Genomic DNA, 22,009 nt, shown 5'->3' on the forward strand with positions numbered 1-22,009 from the left:
AAAACCCAGCAGTGTGGCCTTGGGCAAGTGTCTTGGCTCATCTGATCTTCACTTTCCTGATCTGTAAAGTGGATATAATTCAGCCCTGGTTGGGTAGCTTAGTTGGTTAGTGCATCATCATGATTTGCCAAGTTTTTGGGTTCAGTCCTCAGGGTACATACTATAACCAATCAATGAATACATAACTAAGTGGAACAGCAAATCAATGTTTCTCTCTCTTTCTTCTTCTAAAATAAATTAGAAAACGAATATAATTAATTCTTCGTGGGCTGGATGAAGATTAAATGGAGTAATGCACGTGGAAGGGCTAAGCACAGTGCTTGGCACAAAGTTGGATGCAACAAAAGAGAATTCCTTTGTCCTGCCTCCACCTAAGGTAGAAGTTGGATAAGAAAATCTCTGTGACTTGACTTTGGGTGATGAACACACAAAACAATACACAGATGATGTGTTATAGAATTGTACACTTGAAACATGCAATTTTATTAACCAACTAGAGGCCTGGTGCACAGATTTGTGCACTGGTGGGGTCCCTTGGCCTGTCCTGTGCCCTCTCTGAAACCGGAACCCCTTGGGGGATGTCGGAGAGCCAGTTTCAGCCTGATCCCCACAGGCCAGGCTGAGGGACCCCACCCTTGCACAAATCCATGTACCAGACCTCTAGTATGCATATAAAATCTTTAGTTAAACTCTTCCCACCTCCCCCACCCCCTTTCCTTCTAGATTAATCAGTCTGTTCCATGTTTCCATGCCTATGCATTGAGTGTCTGCCCCCTGGTGGTCAGTGTGCATCATAGCTACAGGTCAAATGGTTGAATGATTGAACGGTTGCTTAGGCTTTTATACATATAAACTAGAGGCCCAGCACATGAAATTCATGTATGGGTACAGTCCCTAGGCCTCGCCTGTGATCAGGGCCATGTTCCCTGGCTGCCCCACCCCCGCTGCCATCCACCCCCAGTTCCCCATTCGCCATCCGGTGATCAGAGCCTGCTAGCCATGGGGAGGAACTGAGAGGTAGGCTCTGCCCTTGCCACGGGTTACCCTCTGTATATGGGGCAACTGGTGGAGCTGGGGCCATAGCCTGGCACCACCCATGTCCCCACCACCCACCCCTGGTTCACCATTTGCCATTGGGCTATCAGAGCCTGCCGGCCAGGGAAAGAGACCGAGAGGTGGTCAGTGCGCCTCATAGTGACTGGTCCAGCAGTTGTTCCGGTTGTTCTCCCCTTAGGGTCAATTTGCATACTACCCTTTTATTATATAGGATTATGCATGGGTGGGGTCCAGACTGCCTGCTCTGATGGGAGCCCTGAATTGGGGTGGGGGGGGGTCCTCTCTGGTGGGCAGGGCTGGCAGGAGCCACAGGGGTTTTCAGGCCGGCCATGGCCCCCATTGGGGTGGGGGTCCCTGCTGGGAGTTGAAGTCGGCTGGGGCAAGGGGCCACTGGGCAGTTTGCAGGTTGGCTATGCCCCTGATTGGGGTGGTGGTCCTCAATGGGGGGCTGGGCTGGCTGGAGTGATAGGCCATGGGTGTTTTACAGGCTGGTCATGCCCCCAAGTGGGGTGTAGGGGGTTCCCTGATGGGGGCAGGGCCGGCTGGGACAAGGGATGGCAGATGTTCTGGTCTTTGGTCATTCTGATTTTTTTGCCTTTTCAGTTGCTGGGCTTTTATTATATAGGATGTGAACCCAATAAATAAAATAAAATAAAATAAAATTTTTTTAAAAGAAAAAGAAAGGATAGGTATATCCACTTTGGGAACAGTAATGGTCAGGGAGTGGTTTCACCTTGAGCTTGAAGTATAGCCCTTGTCATTTCTTTTCAGGAACATTTCTTCACCCCCATGTTAAATACCCAACCGGAAACACCCTCTTTCAAAGAACATCTACAACAGAGGCTTAACGAATCACTGAAAAAACAAACAAACAATTTCTGTGGATTGATTCCTCATCACCCCACATGTCTACATGTGTGTATGTCTGTCCATCTGTGTGCGTGTGCATGTGAGCTGTGCTTATGGGTACGGCATGCTATGTGTGCAAGCTAACAGAGTTGTGTTTCTGTGCATGTGTGCTTGTCTGTGCCCACGCCTGCGTGTTTCCCCAGCGCCATTAGCGGAGAGCTGTAATTCTATTTTATGGCGGAGCAGCAGCCTAGCCATTAAGCCTCCTCCCTCCACCCATCTGGAGGCGGGAGGAGCTGCAGCCACCGTGCCTCCCCTCCCTGCGTGCTGCGAGCACCGGCCACCCCTCCCACACCACATGCCTGTCTCTCACAGTTCTTTGGTGCATGGTGCTCACTGAGTGGCTAATTAGCTAAATGAATTAATTGACATTCATACATGTAATTAGTAAATGGTTATAAGCAGCTATTCTCCTTGGGATGTCTAAAATTTCTCAGGGTCAGATACTGGGGGGAGAGGGAGTAAATATGAATGGGCAGTGTGAGTGCCAGAGACCGGCCTGGGGGACTCAGAGAGCTTGAGGGCCTGGCCTGGCTGCGGGGAGGGGTGGCCGTGGGATGAAGGGAGGAGGTGCCGTGAGTCTGGGAGGGGGAAACCCACTCCTAACATACCGGGAGTTGGGAGGCCTGGGATCTGGCTGCATTCTTGCTGGTTTCTGTGAGCTTGCTTAAGCCCCTCCCCTCTCTGGGAGGGATGGACGGAACCAGCTAGTCTCTTAGGACTTTCCCAGCTCTGACATTCTTCCCTACCTTAAGCTAAACTTTCTAACAATAAATGGGACAAAGATGGGGCGGCGTGCCCCACTTCTTTGTTCCACAGCATGGCATCACTGCTGTTTCTCATACGTGTAGGGTTTGGTACAAGCTGTGCCCTCTGCCCCAAATACCCATGTCCATCATCAACTCTTTTAAGATCATCCAGGGGGAGGGTTTCTGAATGATACATGGAGCTTTCTAAGTCAGGTCAAGATGTGGCTCATTTTTAAACATTTTATTTTAATATATTTTTATTGATATCAGAGAAGAAGGGAGGGGAGGGGAGGAGAGAAAGGGAGAGAGAGAGAGAGAGAGAGAGAGAGAGAGAGAGAGAGAGAGAGAGAGAGAGAGAGAGAGAGAAACCGCAATGATGAGAATCATTAATTGGCTGCCTCCTGCATGCCCTCTATTGGGAATTGAGCCCAAAACCCGCTGGGCCAAATGTGGCCCATCTTAACCTGCAGGTGTGAACTGGAGAAATGAAAACATGGTTCCTGCTGCTCTCTCACCTCCAGCATAAATGGTGAAACTGGAATATGGTGATTATGATAAACACTGTTATTCTGAAAGGAAAGAGTGGGAGACACACAGTCGTTGATAGTGGCTCCTAGGGGTTCTGAAATTCCACTAGGCAGACATGTTTAGGGCCCCCTTCCATGGAGATGGAAACTGTTCTTTGGGTACTGGCCCCTTTATGCATTGTTCTCTGTGGTCTCTGCAGGAGGTCCTTCCTTTTCATGCCCCTCCTTGGCCACATCTCAAAAGAATGTTGGGGAATAAAACTAAATAGGTGATTGAGTCATTTCTCAGTCATTAAAAGAAAAAAAAAAAAAAAAAAAATATATATATATATATATATATATATATATTTTTTTTTTTTGAGATTACAACTCTTTTTTTTTTTGAGATTACAACTCTTTTAAAAACACAATTGACTTCTTATCTGGAACTATCTAACATTTATGTTTTGCCCTTGTTTGGTACCTACGTTGGTTGGACTGTCATCCTGCTGCACCAAGGTTTCAAGTTCAATTCCCGATCAGGGCACATACAAGAGTGAAGCAATGAATGTATAATAAGTGGAACAACACATTGATGTTTCTCTCTCTCTCTTTCCCCTCTCTCTCTAAAATCAATAAGTTAGTAAAAGAATAAAAAAAATAGGAGAGCTTATTTTAAATAAAAAAAATTTGTGTTTCATTATAGTTGACATATACTATTACATCAGTTTCAGGCGTACAACGTAGGGTCAGACATTTATATATCTTGCCTGTCTCCTTGATTGACATGTATCTTGGGCCAGCGTGCTTTGTTGGTGTCTGTTGTTTTCTATTGTCTCTCAGCTCCAAGCTCACCCTTAAATGTTTTGGTCTGTGTTGCCTGGAACTCAGCAAACCGCCGTTCCCCAGATGTCCTTGCCTGCTGGCTTCCTGCTAGGGTCTTCCCATGGGAGAAATTGGCAGGAGATGAGAAGGTGGCTGAAGGGGAAGCAGGACTTCCCTCCTAATTCCAGCACCTACCAGCATCCCCCAGCCCTGGCTTCAGTCTTCAGCTTCTTTTGGCATTTTTTTCTTTTTTCATCTGAAATTAAGGAGGGAACTGAGGAAGATTACATGGAGTTAGGAAAAGCAAGGTGGGGAATTGGATTATAGGGTAGTTCACAAGATTATGTGCTTGAGTGTGGTTACAGCTTATTTCAAAGCTGTGTTATTCTAAATACACAGAAACAAAGGACAGGGCTTAGTTAAGGCAAAGATAAACCTTTCACTAAGAAGTTGTATGCCTGGGACTTGACTACCCACCATGACCTGCCCAGTTAGGAAACTAGGATCATAACCCCCCTGAGATTGCTTTCTTCTTTCTTTTTTTTTTATTTTTTAAATATATTTTATTGATCTTTTTACAGAGAGGAAGGGAGAGGGATAGAGAGCTAGAAACATCGATGAGAGAGAAACATCGACCAGCTGCCTCCTACACCCTCTTCCCAGCCCCCGCCTCTCCCCCCCCCCCCCCCCACCCGGGGATGTGCCCGCAACCAATGTACATGCCCTTGACCGGAATCAAACCCGGGACCTTTCAGTCCACAGACTGATGCTCTATCCACTGAGCCAAACCAGTTTTGGTGAGGTTACTTTCCATAGTATTCCTTTTTTTCCCCCATTCACAGATCCCCCTTTTTGGTCATAAATCAATCTGAAGGCAGACAGTGTTCTTTTGGCATTTCCCAAGCCACTCTGAAGTTTCAGTGGTGTGAAGGCCAGTCCCCATGACCAGCTACGTGGTGTCCCCCTTAAGTGTCCACACATCAGCCATGTGGTACCCCATCAGAGGTCTGAGTAGCAGCCAAGTGGGCTCTCCCTCGAACACTTAGGTCTGGTGTCCACACCGCTTCCTTTTTATTCCTCAGCTCTGAACACAGTAGCTGCTTTTGGCAGTTACTGGTAGCCGATTGCCTCAGCCCCGGGAGCAGTAGCTGCTTCCTGTAGTCATTGATTTCTGGGTTCTATCAGCATCCTCTTTTTGTTCTTCCAGACTTCCAACATTGCAACACCAATTCCCTAAATTAGGTCCCTCTGTCTGAGACTCCTAGCATGGCTTGTCCCTCTAACTGGACCTGCTACAGTGGGAGAGCCATATCTCTAGATCCCCTTTCCTCAGTTATTTTGTCCAATTTACTGGGTGCCATGACCTTGACTGTGAGAGACCATCCTGCAGTTAGGGGCTCCCAGCAGTGGGGAGGGGCTAGGTTATGACGAGGAAACAAACACCCCCAGAGTCCAGTGGCCTAACACAACAAGGGCTTGTTTCCTGCTCACATCAATATGGCCATTCTGAGCCAGCTAGGGACTTGGCTCCATGTCCTCATTCCAGCTACCTTAGTGAAGGTTGCCCCTCAGCCTAAAGAGAAGAGATAAATCATGCACTGACTTAAGGCTCCCAACTAGAAGAAACCATGTGACTTGGTAGAAGCAGTCACATGGCCCAGCCTAATGATGCAGAAGGCGGGAACATTCGATTCTACCGTAATCTAGGTGGAAAACCAGAATCTCTGTGAACCGCACTAGTGACCATTACTGGCAAACCTCCTGTAAAGAGCAGCCAGGTGAGCCTAGCACAGGAGGATGGGGGGGCTCCGTGCAGAAAAAGAGTGGGTCTGAGAGGCCACCGGATATAACAGAGCGGTGACAGCGATAGTCACAGTGTGTAAGAGCACAGAGCGATGCAGCTGCCCAGATCTAATGGATGAGGCTAAATAAGGAAAACAGTACAAGGAAAAACAAAAATACGTGGAAACTCCAGGAAAAACGAACAGCTCTGTAAGAAAGGAAATGTGACAGAACTCAATTGGCTCAGATGTAACTAATATCCCCCTGGTTGGTAATAATGCAAAGACTGTACATTGAGATCAATCTGTAGTCAAAGCTTTGAAGATTTAATTATGGTTACAGAACACAATTTAATGTCAACAACCTTGACAACTTAAAAACTCAGATAGGGAAGCTGAGAGGCAGACGCTAACGGGGGAAGTAAAGGCCCTTGTGTCTCTATTTCACGAAGTGCAGAGTCAGGCGCTGCTGTCTGTGGATTATGGGACAATGGGAAAAAGTGTATTACTTAACGTTACAAAAGTAATCCTGGAGGAGTTAACAACACTGATAGGACACTGCTGGGGAGTGGGGAGAGGAGAGTTATGATGGCGGTATACATTATCACCTACATATCATGGAAGAATGGCTATTGATAACGCTTAAAACTGAGAAAGCAAGAAATTGCCATATAAGCTCATTATTTGTAAAGATGAAGATACCAACCAGAAGAAGTAGCTAAAAGAGTTAAGAAGTGTTGCTTTTTGGGAGCAGGACTGGCAGTTAAGAGAAGAGGGATAGAGTACAGTTGCTTTTTAGTATAAATCTTTCCAAAGTAAAACTACTTAATTTTGAAACTATATGCATCTATTTCTTTGGTTAAAAAGTCATTAAAGCCCTGACTGGTTTGGCTCAGTGGATAGAGTGTCGACCTGCGGACTGAAAGGTCCTGGGTTCGATTCCTGATTAGGGCACATGCCTGGGTTGAGGGCTCCAACCCCAATAGGGGGCGTGCAGGAGGTAGCTGATCAATAATTCTCTCTCATTGCTGTTTCTCTCTCTCTCCCTCTCTCTTCCTTTCTGAAACCATAAAATTATATTTAAAAAAAAAAGTCTTTAAAATTATGTTTTAGAAAAGGCTTATACAAACAGACAAAGAAACTGGATATCAAAGAAATTAAGTGACATGCTCAAGGCTCAAGAGCTTATCAGTGGCAGAGCTGGATTCAAACCCAGACCCTTTAATGTTAGTCTAGCTTGGTGGTCACCAAACCATTAGTCAACAGAGCCAAATATCAACAGTACGATTGAAATTTCTTTTGAGAGCCAAATTTTTTAAACTTAAACTTCTTCTAATGCCACTTCTTCAAAATAGACTCGCCCACGCCGTGGTATTTTGTGGAAGAGCCACACTCAAAGGGCCAAAGAGCCGCATGTGGCTCAAGAGCCGAAGTTTGCTGACCATGGGTCTAGGGTTTATTTCACCTGCTCACACAAGCCATTCCACAAAATTTATTGAGCATCTACTTTGGGCTGGATGTGGTGTCAGGTGCTAGGGTCAAGATGAGTAAGTCCTTATGCGTCATAGCCTAGGGCAGAAGGGCCGACACTTCAACCAGTCCTTATAATGCAGTGTGGTTACATGATCATGTGATTGTGTGAAATTTGAAAAAGTAAGCTACTTTATTTATTTATTTATTAATATATTTTATTGATTTTGTACAGAGAGGAAGGGAGAGAGATAGAGAGTTAGAAACATCGATGAGAGAGAGTCATCGATCAGCTACCTCTTGCACACCCCCCACTGGGGATATGCCCACAACCAAGGTACATGCCCTTGACCGGAATCGAACCTGGGTCCCTTCAGTCCCCAAGCCGACGCTCTATCCATTGAGCCAAACCGGTTTCGGCAAAAGTAAGCTACTTTAACCACAGTCAGTTGAGATTGCCGTCTCTTTCCATTTTGACTTCTTCATAAATCTTCCACTTGTATTGGGTGGTGTTGGAATGGCTGTGGGTTTTTGTGAAGTGACTAAAAGAAAAATTGTGTTGGAAATGCACTTAGTGTGGGTTTAGTGGTGTATATTTATGTGATTCTCAGTCATTTCTGTGTATAGTTATGTTATTACTAATGATGCTAGCATAGGAGTAAAATAATAATTAATGCCCTCTCCCTAAGATCAAGAGCAAAGAGGATGTTGGGATCTTACTACTACTGTTTAACGTTGTGCTGGAGTTTCTAGTCAGGACAATCAGGCAAGACAAAAAAAAAAGGCCTATAGATTGGAAATGAAAACATAAAACTGTCTTGCCCAGCTGGTGTGGCTCAGTGGTTGAGCATTGACCCATGCACCAAGAGGTCATAGGTTCGATTTCCAGTCAGGGCTCATGCCCCGGTTGTGAGCTTGATCCTCAATAGGGGGCATGCAGGAGGCAGACAGCTGATCACCGTTACTCTCTCATTGATGTTCCTCTCTCTCTCACCCTCTCCCTTCCTCTCTCTCTAAAAATCAATAAAAACTTAAGAAAAGTAGCAAAACTGTTGTAATTTAAAAATATGCTAATCTATGAAGAAAATTGTAAGGAATTTACAAAATGCTACTGAAACTGAGTTTAGTAAGTGTGGGAAGCCACTGCTTTCCCAGTACCATCATAACAGTGCACCAAGGAATGCAGAAGGCTGGTGGACCTTGAGCATTGGCAGGGCCAACGCTAAGCACCACTGTTCTGTAGCCATAGCAGTGCCTCGAAGCAATTTCCTGACCTAATAGTCTCAAAGTAAATGTTTACTGGACCTTACTGACTTTATTGATCTCTATTGGCTTTAGAGACGGTCTGTCTGTTACCTGTTTGCCGTGCTTTACTGAGGGTAAGATGTGTATCTAAAACTGAATAAAAAGCAGATAAGGCCAGGTTTCGGTGTGCTTCTCCAAGAGCGAGGTCTCCACCTGGCCCCCGTGCCTTCTAAATTCATATTTCTTGTCTAGGGTTTTCATTTGTGTGTTGGCCTCTCCTTCAGATCCTGAACCCTAGCCGTGCAGGTTGCGGCAAGTAAGTTTCAAGTTGTATACTTAATACACAAAAAGCAATTGTATTCCTATATACTAGCAATATTCTGATTGAAATAAAAAACTTTATTTTTAGTTTTAGAAATTGACAAACTGATTCCCAAAATTGAAAAGAAGTTCCACTTATACAGAATTCTAGGAAATACAAACTAATCTAGAGTGACAGAGGCAGCTTATTGTTTGTGTAGGGATGTGGAGAAGGAGGCAGAGTGGAACAGAAGGGAGAGATTACCAAGGGCCATAAGGGAACTTTGGGGGTGAGGAACCTGTTCATTACCTTGATTGTGGTGATGTTTTCATGGACATATTTATATCTTAAATAAATATCAAAACTCATCAAATTATATATTTTAAATATATGCATTGTATTGTATGTAATCTCAATAAAGCTATAAAAGCAGAAAGAAAGATTGGTTAAATAAATTTGAGTAGACCCATAAGGGGAGGTACTATGTAGCAATGAAAATGATGGAAAGGAAGGATAATACCATGTGACTACCCAGGCAGGGAAAGGACTGGAAACGGTAAGCCAAGAAACAGCAGGGACTGTCAGCAGCACCAGAGGCTAAGAGAACAGCATGGAACAGTCTCTCCCTTCGAGCCTTCAGTGAGGGCACGGCCCGGCCAGCACCTTGGCTTCCGACTTCCAGCCTCCAGAACGTGGAGAAAATAAATTTCTGTTGTTCAGAGCTACAAATAAAACAAAACAAAAACAAAAACAAAAACTATGCAAAGATATTTAGGATAATCATTGAGAGAGAAAAAAATCAGATTATAAAATAATATATGGCCCTGACTGGTTTGACTTGGTGGATAGAACGTCGGCCTGTGGACTGAAAGGTCCCAGGTTTGATTCTGGTCAAGGGTATGTACCTTAGTTTCTGGCACATGCCCAGTAGGGAGTGTGCAGGAGGCAACTGATTGATGTTTCTCTCTCATCGATGTTTCTAACTCTCTATCCCTCTCCCTTCCTCTCTGTAAAAGAATCAATAAAATATATTTAAAAAAAGATAGTATATGATCACTTATTTTTTGGATAACCTGAACATCTCTAGTGGTCATTGTTTGATTACAAGTAGTGTCACATTAAAATTAATCCATGAGCCCGTCTGGCACTGTTCAGTGGTTGAGTGCCAACCTATGAACCAGGAGGTCTCCTTTCTATTCCTGGTTGTAGGTTCAATCCCCAGTAGGGGGCGTGTAGGAGGCAACCAATCAATGATTCTCTGTCATCATTGATGTTTATCTTTTTCCCTCTCTTTTCCTCTCTTAAATCAACAAAAATATATTTAAAAAATAATTTATGGTTTATGCTAATCCGTAGTCACCCTGCCAGGTCCACCTTTCCCACATGATTCTGGCTGGGTGTCCTCAGTGTGACTCACTGCTCTTGGAAAGCAATCTCTGTGGTCATTTGCTGTGGCTGACACCTGGGGCCTGTACTGAGCTGAGCACCTGCACTGATGCTGAGCCAGAGACAGGCCCGGGCTGCAGCCATGTACCTGCCCCACAGGCTCAGCCTTAGGGTGCTCCAGCGCGGCCCAGGCAGTGTGACCAGGGGAAGGGGCTCATCTAGTTGCACAGCCAGAGGTCCCCCACAGGAGGCTGGGGGGCCCAGGTGTGGCTGAGCTCCCCTTTCCTCCCTGAGGCGCCAGGCAGGCGGGAGAGTTCAAGTGCCCGCCCCTGGGCGGTGTCTGGGATGCCTGATCCCTCCCACTCTCCCGCCCTGTCCCGTGTGGAATGCACTCCTACAGCCAAACTCCTCCTCCCCAGACACCCAGCCTTTCAGGGACGGCCGTCCTCCTCTGTCCAGTCCCTTCTAAGTTGGCCCGATGAGCCTGTACCCAAACATGAACACTGCTGGAGATTTTTCCAGGCAGCTCCTCCATGTGTATGATCGCATCATATGTTATATATTTCATATCATATCACATCGTGTATATACATACTAGTATACGCAATGGGAGGAGGAGGGGTGCCTCCATCTCCCCCAGGCAGCATGTCTACATCTTTCAGCTCTAGTCTAGCTGGAAGCACAGACCCCAAAATATCAACAGGGATTCTCTGAGGGAAGAGAGATCATAGATGGTATCTATGTTCTTTCTTCTTTCCAGACTCCCCAATTCCCCCCCCCCTCCCCCCGTCCCCCTGTGGACACACAGAAAGACATGCAAAGGCGGTGCCTCGGGCTCAGAACCTCATCCCAGCACCCAGCCGGAGTGTTTGACACATAGTAGGTGCTCTGTAGTGTTTGGCACATAGTAGGTGCTCTGCTCTGTAAAAGTGTAAACGAATTGGTGTTACTATTTAAGAGGGCGAGGGGCTGGTTTAGCTTTTGTGCGCCTGTCCTGCCTGCTCCACGTGGCCCGGCCGGTGCACTCGGATTGACGCCTGCCTCGCGGGGCGGAGTGTCTGGCGCCAGCGGGTGCCTGGGCCTTTGTGAACCGCAGGCTCAGCAGCCCGCGGAGGGGGTGGGGTGCTCCACCCGCTCCCGTGAGGGGGAGGAGAGGGGACCCGGCTCCTCCGGGAACTCACCCAGCGCCCCGCCCCTCCCGTGCCTCTGCCCGCCTGCTTCCTGTGCCTCCTTCCAGCCTCCTGCAGCCTCCCCCAGGAGCCCCTGCTCTGCGGCCTGGATGCCTGTGTCAGAGCCTCTCCAGCGGCTGCTTCGCCGTGGTTCCCCTTCGGCTCCTCCTGCAAGCTGTGGGACTACAGTGTCCCACCACTTGGGTAAGGGCCCAACCACCGGCAGTCGCTCCCCCACTTCCCTCTGTCTCCGAAGAGCCACCTTCCCTGGGCTCCTCCTGCTGTGGGCTCCTCCTCCGTCCCAGCACCTTACCTAGTAGACCCGCCTCTACCCGGGTCCAGGCAGTGCCCGGTGCACTTGTGCTTGGGCGGGCTGGGGCAGCGGCATCTGGGGTTTGAGCTGGGATGGGCAGGCCTCTCAGTAGGATGGAGGAGGCTGGCCCTGGGGAGGGAGGGCCTAAGGGCACAAGACTCAGAGTCCAGGGTGTGTGAAGCCACTGCTGACTCACGTGGGCACTGTGTGTGTGTGTGTGTGTGTGTGTGTGTGTGTGTTGGGAAGCACTAGCCCACGTTGTGAGTAACTTTCTTGCAAGGACCCAATGGAGGAAGTCAGGCTTGGCCCAGACCCCGAGCAGCTGGGCCAAGGAGGGGGTTCAGCCTCCACGGGAGGATGTGTGAGAGAAGGGGAGGGCGGGCATGTTTGAGCCCGCTGGGCAGCAGGGAGTTCGGGGCTGGCTGGACGGCATCCTGACTCTGGTTAGCATTCCCTCCGCCCAACCCCTACAGCTCCGTCTTCTCACCCCTGCAGCATTGAACAGGTTGCTCGCTGCTCTCCTCACCCAGCTCCTCCAGAACGCGCAGTGTGTGGTCTGGGCGGGGCCTGGCCTTGAAGCAGTGTTTAGCTCACCTCAGCTTCCTATCTTGCTGGTATCACTACCTCCTTCCTCTGTTCCACCCTTCTGCCCTCCTCCCCATTCATCCCACAACTTCCTTTATTGTGTCATGCCATGCCTAGGGGCCCCCCCAGAAAGAACTGAGAGTCTTCATCTTGGAGAATAGGAGAGGATGACAACATACTTGCATTCTTTAATGCATTCGTTCATTCATTCATTCATTCATTCATACATATATTTACTTCCATTCACTCACACATTCCCTTGTTCTTTCCCGTTCAATTACTCATTCTTTCATTCTTTGGACACTGAACATCTACTATTGATCAAGGTCCTGAATATTCAGTGGGAGCGGCAGGATACCCTGATGACTCAACACTGCCAGCTTGCTCATGGTCAAGAAGGAGAAATTAACATAAGCCAGCCCAATCTTAGAGAAAAAACAGCAGGAGAGAGAAAGAAAGGGCTGTGCAGTGTGTGTGTTTGTGTGAGGGGACAGGGCACAGGGGGAGAGGATGTGATTTCCACCTAGGAGGGGCCCAAAAGACTTCCTGGAGGTGGTGCACGTGAGCCGGGCCTTGCTGGGGGCAGGGTTGGGAAGTGGAGTTATCAGAGGGCATCAGCATGGAGAGAACAGCAGGAACGGAGGGAATCCCAGGTGTGGGCGGCACCCTGGGGAGCCCTGCTCCTGGCTTGAGAAGACCAGAAGCTGTAAGTCTGGACAGGGGGGCCAGGGCCAGGCAGAGGACAGGACGTGTGCTCCCACATCTCTGCCAATGCCACAGGCCAGGGAGCCGCCGTGTTCTGGGCGACCTAGAGCCATGGTCATGGGTTGACAGCAAGACCCACCTGCCTGGTAGAACTCCTTAATTGTACAGGCAGCCTTAGACGGAGCGAGCTCTTGGTCTGGGAGCTATGCAAGTGGAGGCTGGGCACTAGGGTAAGGTGACCAGACGTCCCGCTTTTGGCGGGACAGTCCCTATTTTTGGAAAATCGGGACTTTTTTAAAACGCCCCGGGACGTGGGACAAATTGTTAAAAATCGGGACCGTCTGGTCACCTTACACTAGGGGTATGTGTGTGGTGGGTAGAGCTATAGGTTCTGGCCCATGGACGGTTCAGCTAGGGCAGTGCCAAGAGTGGGAGCCGGAATGGATGCTGTCAGAGGTCCCCTCCTACTTAGAAAGCCTGTGGTCCTATTTGGGAAAACAAAAAGGCCCAGCAGAGGGAATTCCTGGGAGTTTGGTTATTCACTAATTCATTTCTTCATTTGCTCCTATACTCCTCCCTCCCTCCCTTCCTTTTTTTTTCCTTCCCTCCCTCCCTCCCTTCCTTTCTTATCATTTAGTCACTAAACCCTTGCTCCGGGCGGGCACTGTGCTGAGAACTCATGACTCAGATGAGGTCCCTGCCCTTTGCGTTCCCAGTCTGATGGTGGAGACAAGTTCCCAGTCTGATGGTGGAGACAGACGGTGACAATGCAGCATCACCGTGGAATATAGATGGAGATTTTTTCCATTGTTTTGTCATTGAATGGGGAAGTCGAGCTGGGATGTGGACCTGAAGGATTAACGCAAACATTTGCCCTCCAGCCAGGAAGGCCCCTTTGGTGGGGCCACATGAAGGATGTTATGTGGGAAAAGAATTATTTGTGGAGAAAATACTCTGGGCTCACCGGGCTTACGAGGGAGGCTTTCGCCCTGTCGGTTCGGCTCAGTGGCTAGAGCATCGGCCTGAAGAGTCCAGTGTTCGATTCTGGTCAAGGGCATGCACCTTGGTTGCAGGCTCGATCCTGGCCCTGGTTGGGGTGAGGGGTGTGGGAGGTAACCAATCGATGAGTCTCCCTCACATTGATGTTTCTCTCTCAGTGTCTCTCCCCCTCGCTTCCACTCTCTCAAGTATCAATGGAAAATTATCCCCGGGTGAGGATTGGGGGGGAGAAGGGGAAGCATGGCAGGCTTTCTGAGATGCAGGGCACCGCAGAGGCCCCCTCGAGGACCAGGCCTTTGGACTGAGCGACCACAGCTCACCCCACACCAGGAATGAACCAACTGGGATTGGGGACCTCTGGAGATTCCTTGACCAGCTTAAGCTCTAACCAGAGCTGTGTAGCGTGGTGTTTGAACCTGTGGGCTACAGATTTAGATCAGGGTTCAGATCCTGCTGATGACTCTTCAACTGTGTAACTTTGGACAGATGACTCTTTGCTTTCATTTTCTCCCCTGTCAGAGGATGATCACAGTACCTTCCTCTCCGGGCGAGGCCCACGCCGGCGAGGGGCATGGAGTGCGTGCGCAGTGCTGGGCGGGTCAGCAGGGCTTGATGATGATGATGGTGCTGCTGCTGTTGATATACCGTCAGGAGCTGCTTTGAGATCTCTGGGCCTCATCCTCCCCAGCTGTAAAAGGGAGGGCTGACCTCGCTCACTGGATCTCAAAGTACCAGGGCACCAGCAAAGTCAGCATCCCTTGGGATCTTGTTAGAAATGCCGCTCCTCTCTTCTCCCCACAGGGATGCATCTCCTAAACTCTGGGGGACCCCAGGAGTCTTGCAACCAGGGCAGCAGTGGGAAGTGGCAGTTCGTCCCAAGCAAACCTCTTGAACCTCTCCCCATGGCCCCCTTTTCTCTGACTTCTTAGTGAGCTAAGGCAGTCCCCCCAAGGCTCATTTTCCCACCTGGTCCTTCTCCTGTCAACCTAGGCCATTCCTTGTTTCACTATCCCAAGCTTTAATAAATGTCCTCTAAAATAAATTAAAAAAAGAAAGAAAGAAAGAAAAAAGAAATGCCGCTCCTAGGGCTCTCCTGGAGCCGGCCCAGCAGGCTGTATCCACCAAGCCCTCGGACTGGTTTTGATGCTGAAGTCTGAGGCCCACTGGCCTAGCTATGGCGTATGGCCTCTCTCGGTCTGCCTTTCCAAGGCTGTGATTCGTGCAGGCGTGTTTCATGTTTCTGGCATGTAGGGCCCTGGTCTGGGTCTGGTGGGAAAGGGAGGCAGGTATCCATGGAAATAGTCACTGGCTTGCCACCCTGAGCAGAACTGCTGACGAGACACAGGCGTCGGTTCTGTAATAAAGAGCAGAGAGCAGAGAGTCCTCTGTGGGTGGGAGGGGCCTCTGTTACTGTTCCTGATCGTCGTGCTGATGGCCCCTGCCGGAAAGACAGCCTCTCAGAGGTCTCCCTGCGGCCTCTCTCATTGGATGCCGTGTTGTGGGAGGGGATGGACAGGGCTCTCCATCTGAGGTCAGAGCGGTGCCTCTGGACGCCCTCCTCGCAGCGTGACTTTGGGGGGCTCACTTTTCACTTCTGGGCCTTCATGTTTTCGTCTGTAAGATGAGGGACTAGACTGAGAGCGGTGAGTCTGAGCCACCACCGTTCCCAGGAGAGGGTAGGGAGGGGTCGGAGGCTCGCTGGGGGTCACTCCCTCATCGGCATAGCGAGAGCCCGAGACCCTCCCGGCTGCCTGCCGGAGTCCAGGCGGTTGAGTGATGTGAACTGGCCCCTCTCTGTGCTCGTTTCCTTACCATCCAGGGAGTCTCATGACACCTGTCCTGCTCACCTCACATGGCTTTTACATGGCTGAGCATGTTTGTCATTCTCAGAGGCTTCTCGATGCCTAAACCCTGTTGCCTGGCATTAGAGGGTCTCCTCGACAGACACCCCGCTTTTTTCTGCAAAGTGGGCATCCGCACTGCCTATGGCAGCACCCTCTTCTGTCCTGGCAGGCCTTCCCTCACCCCTCTGCTCAGCCTGGCCAGCCTCTTTTTATTGATTTCAAGAGGAAGGAAGAGGGAGAGAAAGACAAAAACATCAATGGTGAGAGAGAATAATTGATTGGCTGCTTTCTGCACGCCCTGGACGTGCCCTGACCGAACATTGACGGGAGAGAGACACATCAATTGGTTGCCTCCCAAACGTGCCCGGACCAAGACTGGGGATCGAACCTGTAACTGAGGTACATGCCCCTGACTGGGAACCAGACCTGGGACCCTTCAGTCCAAGGGCCAATGCGCTAATCACTGAGAAAGGCTGGCCAAGGCCCCATTCGATCTGTAGACCAGCTCTGGCACCGCCTCCTCCAGGAAGCCTCTGGGCTTGCCCTAACCCCAAGGGCCATCCTTGGACCACCTTGCAGTCTTTGAGGTGTGACTTTACTTTCTGTCTGTAGACACTAAACTGCTGACAGACCATAAACAATTTGAGAGCAAGACCTGAGCTCATAGGGGGGGACACGGGTCCTTGACTCCTAGAGCAGGGAGGCTCAGAGGGAGGAGGGAGCATACCCACAGTCACATAGCGCGTGTGTGAAAGAACCAGGCCCAGAGCCCCGGAGCCCCAGGCCCAGGGCAGGCAGGCCGCGATATGTGGTGAATGAAACAGAGGGGCACAGGGAAGGGCAGAGGCCTCGGAATCAGGGTGACCTCTGTGCCAGTGCAGCTCCACACTCAATAGCTATGCCGCCGAAACCGGTTTGGCTCAGTGGATAGAGTGTCAGACTGCAGACTGAAAGGTCCTGGGTTCGATTCCGGTCAAGGGCATGTACCTTGGTTGCGGGCACATCCCCAGTAGTGGGTATGCAAGAGGCAGCTGATCGATGTTTCTCTCTCATCATCGATGTTTCTAACTCTCTATCCCTCTCTCTTCCTCTCTGTAAAAAAAAAAAAAATCAATAAATATATTTTAAAAAATAGCTATACCCCGTGAGGCCCGTCACCTACCTTCCCCAAGGGACCTCTGGTGGGGTGAGAACGAGGACCAAGGTGGGGCCTGGCACACAGTAGGTGCTCCGGTATCATGAGGATCTCATTATTAGTTCGGATCCACTTGTCCATCCAGCCCCCCTGCCTGGATGGCCACCCCTCTTTATCCCTCAGCCTGTGAGCTCGGTGTCTTATTGCCCTGTCATAAGCAGTCCCACACGAGCTTCCAGGCCTCCTCACCAAGCCTCTTGCTGGAGTGAGAGGGAGAAGGGGAAATCCTGGTGGTCTCCCAGGCAGTGGTGGCTCCAGAGGGGCTAGGAGGGGTGCCCAGGGGCTGAGTCTTGTGGAGCCCATGGGGTGGGATGTGGCAGGCGCCACTTTTAGAAAAGTCATGCCACCTATTTTGAGGCAGTGAGGGGTGTGCCCTGTGCCTGGCCAGCAGTGGCTGGGTGCCAGCAGCCTGGAGCGGAGGCGGGGGAGCAGCACTCCCAAGGGTGAAGAGTCCTAGCAGGTGGCTCTGGTATCTCTCCGGGACTTGCTGGCAGCTCCCTGGCCTCCTGCCACCTCCCCACCTGATCCCTTGCACACGGAGGTTCAGCAGTCTGCCAGCCTGGGGCTGGGGATCTGGAGCTTCCGGGCCCCTGGGAGCGACCCCAGAGCCAAAAGACCCCATTGGGGAGGACTTAAGGGCTGGAAAGGGGGGTGACTCAGTCTGGCTGGAAGCAAAGTGAGTGTCCTGCCAGGAGCCCAGTGGGCGGGCACAGGGCCCCCTGAGGTGGCTGTGCCCCAGCTGGCAGCTCTTTCCTTCCTGTCCTCGGGGCAGACACAGGAGCTGCTGTGCGTGGGGGGGCTCCAGGAGGGGGGGGGCAGAGGGCAGTCTGCGAGGAGGCTGGGACCTGGGCTCGGCGGGGGCGGGAGCTCGGGAGGAGGAGCGGGAGGAGACTGCCCACAGGCTTCATATGGAGCCGGCGACTGTTGCTCAGGTGACTCGCGTCTCTCTCGGAGGGAGCTGCGGCCCGCGCGTGCTGCCGGCTGGCTAGCGGGGTCTCGGCCACAATGATGCAGAATGTGCAGAATGTCGGAAATCAGCTGCGCAAGGTACGGAAGGGGTGCCGGGGCGGGTGGCAGGCAAAGGGGCGGGGATCATCTGGGGATCCCGGAGGAGAACTGAAGTTTCCATTTTAAGTCAGAAGTTCTAGGTCTCCTCTCTCATTGTCCGCGGGCCGTTTTCTCACCCTCTTTTGGAAAGAGGGATCGCAGGACCCTGGGCTGGTTTTATGAATAGCAGCCCGCTCCCACACCAGCCCCGGGGGCTGCTGGCTCCCCAGGGCGGGCTGTGCGGAGAGCAATCGTGTTCCGCATGTTCTTTGTGTTTGGGATTCTGTTTGTGTGTGTGTGTGTGTGTGTGTGTGTGTGTGTGTCCCTGCAGGGGCCTGTGTGAGTTTCTGCAGGACACACGAGCTCTGTGGCTGTGTGGTCTCAGAGTTCAGGGGCTCGGGGTGTGGGCCAGTGCGACAGGGTGAAGCCGGGGTTCTGGGGAGCTCTAAGCTCTTGGGGGAGCAAGTGCAGGACTGAGTGAGGGCTGGTGACACGCGCCCTGCAAGGTGACCTCGCGAACGTTTCCCGGGAACCTCTTACCAGGGACTTTGGAGCTGAGATTAGATGCGGAGGCACGAGACAGTGCTCAGCCGGCTTTTGGTCTGGGGAACAGAGGGAGGAGGGTTCAGGGCGTAGAGGGGGTGGCCCCTGAGGATGTTTTCAGGAAAGGCCTTTTTCAAAGGGGCGGGGGCAAGTAAAGAAATCTCTTACCCACTCCCTGCCTCCCCTCCCATCTGCATGATCACCACTGAGCTTGGGCTCCATGCAGCCTCCCGCCTGGCTCCCGGTCTCCCAGCCAGCCCCCGCCCCACCTGCCCCTGCGGGCCGCGTCCAAAAAGTACGCGGCGATTCCTCACCTTCTCCGATGGCTGCCTTCAGCATGATGTCCACATTGCTTACTTGATACCACAGGACTTGGGCAATGTGCTCTGCCTATCTCTCCCTCCCCCTCTCCCCCTGCCCTCCCCTCTGCATCTAGGATGGCAGCCCTCCTGCACGGCTTGCCCCTGCCTCAGCATACCAACCTTGTTCTCTCCTCGCGCTGTTGTACATACTGCACTTCCTGCTGGAGGGATACCCCCCAGCCTCCTCTCGCCCCCTGCTACTGGCTTCCCGGGGGAGGTGCTTTTGAGCCCTCAGATCTCAGCTCAGACGCTGCCTCCTCTGAGAAGCCTTCCCAGATTTCTCTCAGCACAGCGAGCCTCTGTGTTAGTCCCTTCTCGCCCTGGACTGTGTGGCAGACTTGCAAGTAAGTCTCTTCCATCAGCCAGTGAGTTCTCCGAGGCGCAGTGCTGGGCAGGGCCAAAGCCCCAGGGGATTCTCAGTGCCCAGGTGGGCGCCGGCAAGTGGGAAGCAAGGCCCAGGGTGTCTCCCTCCTGTTCCCTGAGCCCAAGGCAGAGAGCGGCTTCCAGGTGGCTGGGGCCGTCTGTGGCTTCTCTTACGTTCCATCCTCTTGAACTCTTCTCCCGTTGGCTTGACTCTTTCATCCTCATCAGTCGCCGGGAGAAGGCAGCCGGGGAGGGTGTATCACTGTTTTACGAAGAGAACACTCCTCTTCTGGCAGTTTCTTACACAGCGCTGGCCATGCCCGGCCCCAGACCATGCATAAATTACCTCACTCCGCTCTCCGGGAGGCTGGTAAGTCTGCCATCCCCACGTCCCAGGTGAGGAAACGGGAAGTTGAGTGACTTGCCCAGGTTACGCTGGTAGGAAGGGGCAGAGCTGAGATTTGAACACGAACTCACATTTGGCTCCCGAGTCTGAGCTCTTAGGAACCTGAGGCTCAGCCCGATGAAAGCCCGGCTGGGATTCCAACCCACACATCCCGACTCGAGCCCCGGGCATGCCTCTGCTGCACCCGCACTGAGTCTGGGCGGGGAGCCGGTTGCGGGGCGTGGAAGTGGACCTGCAAGGTGACCCGGGTGACCGCGCGCCGGCGGAGAACACTCCGGCCTGGATTGCCACCTTTGACCCGTTGCCTACATGGCAGATCTCCTTGGACTCCCTTATTTTCCCTCCTGAATTCCCTAAGTTCCCCTGGAATACAGACGTGGGGCCTGTTTTCTGGGCTGTTATCAAAGCCATTTTGAATGAAAAGCAAGCAAACCAATCCCGCCCCCCACCCCTCCCGCCCAGCTCTTCACTGGGAACAAAGGGGGGCCTCACCTTACAGGGGTGGGGCTGGCACGTAAACATGTGGTTGGGAAGTACCGTGGGGCTCTGCAGGTAGCAGGCATTGTAGAGATGGGATGTTCTGGCTTCTGCCCACCACCGGGCACTCAGCAAGCACTCCGCAGGTGCGAGGGAGGGAGTCTGGGAGGGGGAGAGGGCTTCAGGGAGGAAGTGACTGGATGAGGGAGGTGGTGGGTCTGCTGTCAAGCTGGGGCAGGGGGCCGGAGGAGCACTGAGCATCTGTGTCTGCTGGAAAGGTCCCCCTGTCCTCCCGTCTCCCATCCAGGGGTCAGTCTACACTGGACACTGGGCAGCTCAGTGGGAGGCGGGGTCTCCCTGCTCAGCATGAGTTCTAGCCTGGCTCAGGTCAGTTCCCGGTATCCATTTGGGGCCCAGGAACTTAATTTCCTGTGGAAACGGAGTGAAACTGTTTGTCCAGCTCTTCCGAGAAGCCCTGTGCTGCTGGCAGGAACCCACAGACCCACATGCTGCTGCCCACACTCTGTGGCGACCCACTGCTTCCCCTGGGACCCGAGGAAGCTGGAGGTGCGCCTTCCCACCCCCAAACTCCAGCCGCATTAGGGGTCTGGTTCAGATGCGGGGAGGTTGGATAGCCCTGGATTAGTTTATCCTCGCCCCATTGCTCTCCTATAACCTTGGACCAGGCTTTCCCCACCTCTGGGTGTCCCTGAGGCCACCACCCGCCTTGCCATCCTAGGGGTCTGGGTGTTCGTGAAGGGGCTGTGCATCACCTTGAGGTTGGTCCCGACAATGAATGGCAGGGGTCATCCGATTGAGGACCCCCCCGTGCGGGGATGGAAGGGAGAACCATAGACGTAAAATGACACGCCCATTAAATGTAGGAGTGCAAAAGCTACTGGAAGAAGGAGTGACGATGGGCGCTCAGACGCAGGCTGAAGAGGTCCCAGAAGGCTTCCTGGAGGAAGAGGCAAGGCTCAGACACTTACATTTGAACCTCAGCCCCAGCCAGGGGCAGACACCGTAGCGTCCTTAGTCCGCCCTGGAGGACTCTTCTTTATCTTTTAAGACCCAGCGTGGCCCTCATCTCCCATTCCAATTCCATCCTGCCTGCTCCCAGAATCAATGGCATTCTCCTTAGGATGTCTTCCTGACGTCAGTTGTTCTCTCCACAGGATCAGCATGTGTCAGGTGCTGAGTACACTGGGATGAGCCCAGGCTGTGGTGTGGGGCTACCGCTGATGAGGGAGACCGAGAGACAGGACAGTCAACGAAATACAGAAGGAAAAGCTGATTCCTTGTCCAGTGCCTGAGTGTCAGTAACGGTAGGGTGAGTGCCACACAAGTGCTAGCTATGTGCCAAGCATGCCATTCCTTCTAACAACTCGGCAGCAGATAGTAGCTTTGTGCCAGCCTTAAAGATGACACTGAGGCAGAGAGGTTAAGTAACTTGCGCAAGGTCACACAGCCAGGAAGTGGCACTGCCGAGATTGGACCCGGGCTGCCTGGAGGACAGAGAAGAGAGAGAATAATGAGAGAGGGCAGGAGCTCTGTGTGCCGGTGATCGCTGGGTAAAACCTAGCCGCCGAGAAGGAGGCAGCTGTGGGCGGACCTGGGGGAAGAGCATTGCAGGCAGAGGGAACAGCATTCAGCTGCGGGCTCCAAGGTGGGGGAGCTTGGTGCGTCTGAGCAGCCGAAGGGGGCCCTGTGGCTTGAGTGGAGTGAGCGAGGGCAGCACAGCTGGAGGGGCTGAGACGCGGCTGCCACGAAGCA

At 51.8% G+C, this 22,009-nt stretch overlaps 1 protein-coding gene across 3 annotated transcripts in view; it reads left to right on the top strand.

Annotated features, from left to right (window-relative positions):
* Positions 1-11,476: 11,476 nt before the first annotated feature.
* The window catches only part of ACOT11 (acyl-CoA thioesterase 11), a gene marked incomplete at its 3' end in the record, with an annotated part of 53,078 nt that continues 42,545 nt past the window's right edge, over positions 11,477-22,009 (top strand). For 2 of the 3 annotated variants that reach the window (XM_084874568.1, XM_084874569.1), the window contains exons 1-2: positions 11,507-11,601; positions 17,971-18,085. In XM_084874568.1, coding sequence (XP_084730694.1) covers positions 18,044-18,085 — 42 coding nt within the window. In that variant the 5' untranslated portion in view covers positions 11,507-11,601; positions 17,971-18,043. Of the gene's footprint in view, positions 11,602-17,970; positions 18,086-22,009 lie in introns of all 3 variants that reach the window. The other variant, XM_084874570.1, reaches the window with a different exon arrangement.

This window comes from Pipistrellus hanaki (assembly GCF_964339955.1).
Source record: "Pipistrellus hanaki genome assembly, chromosome: 2".
Classification (NCBI taxonomy): Eukaryota; Metazoa; Chordata; class Mammalia; order Chiroptera; family Vespertilionidae; genus Pipistrellus; species Pipistrellus hanaki.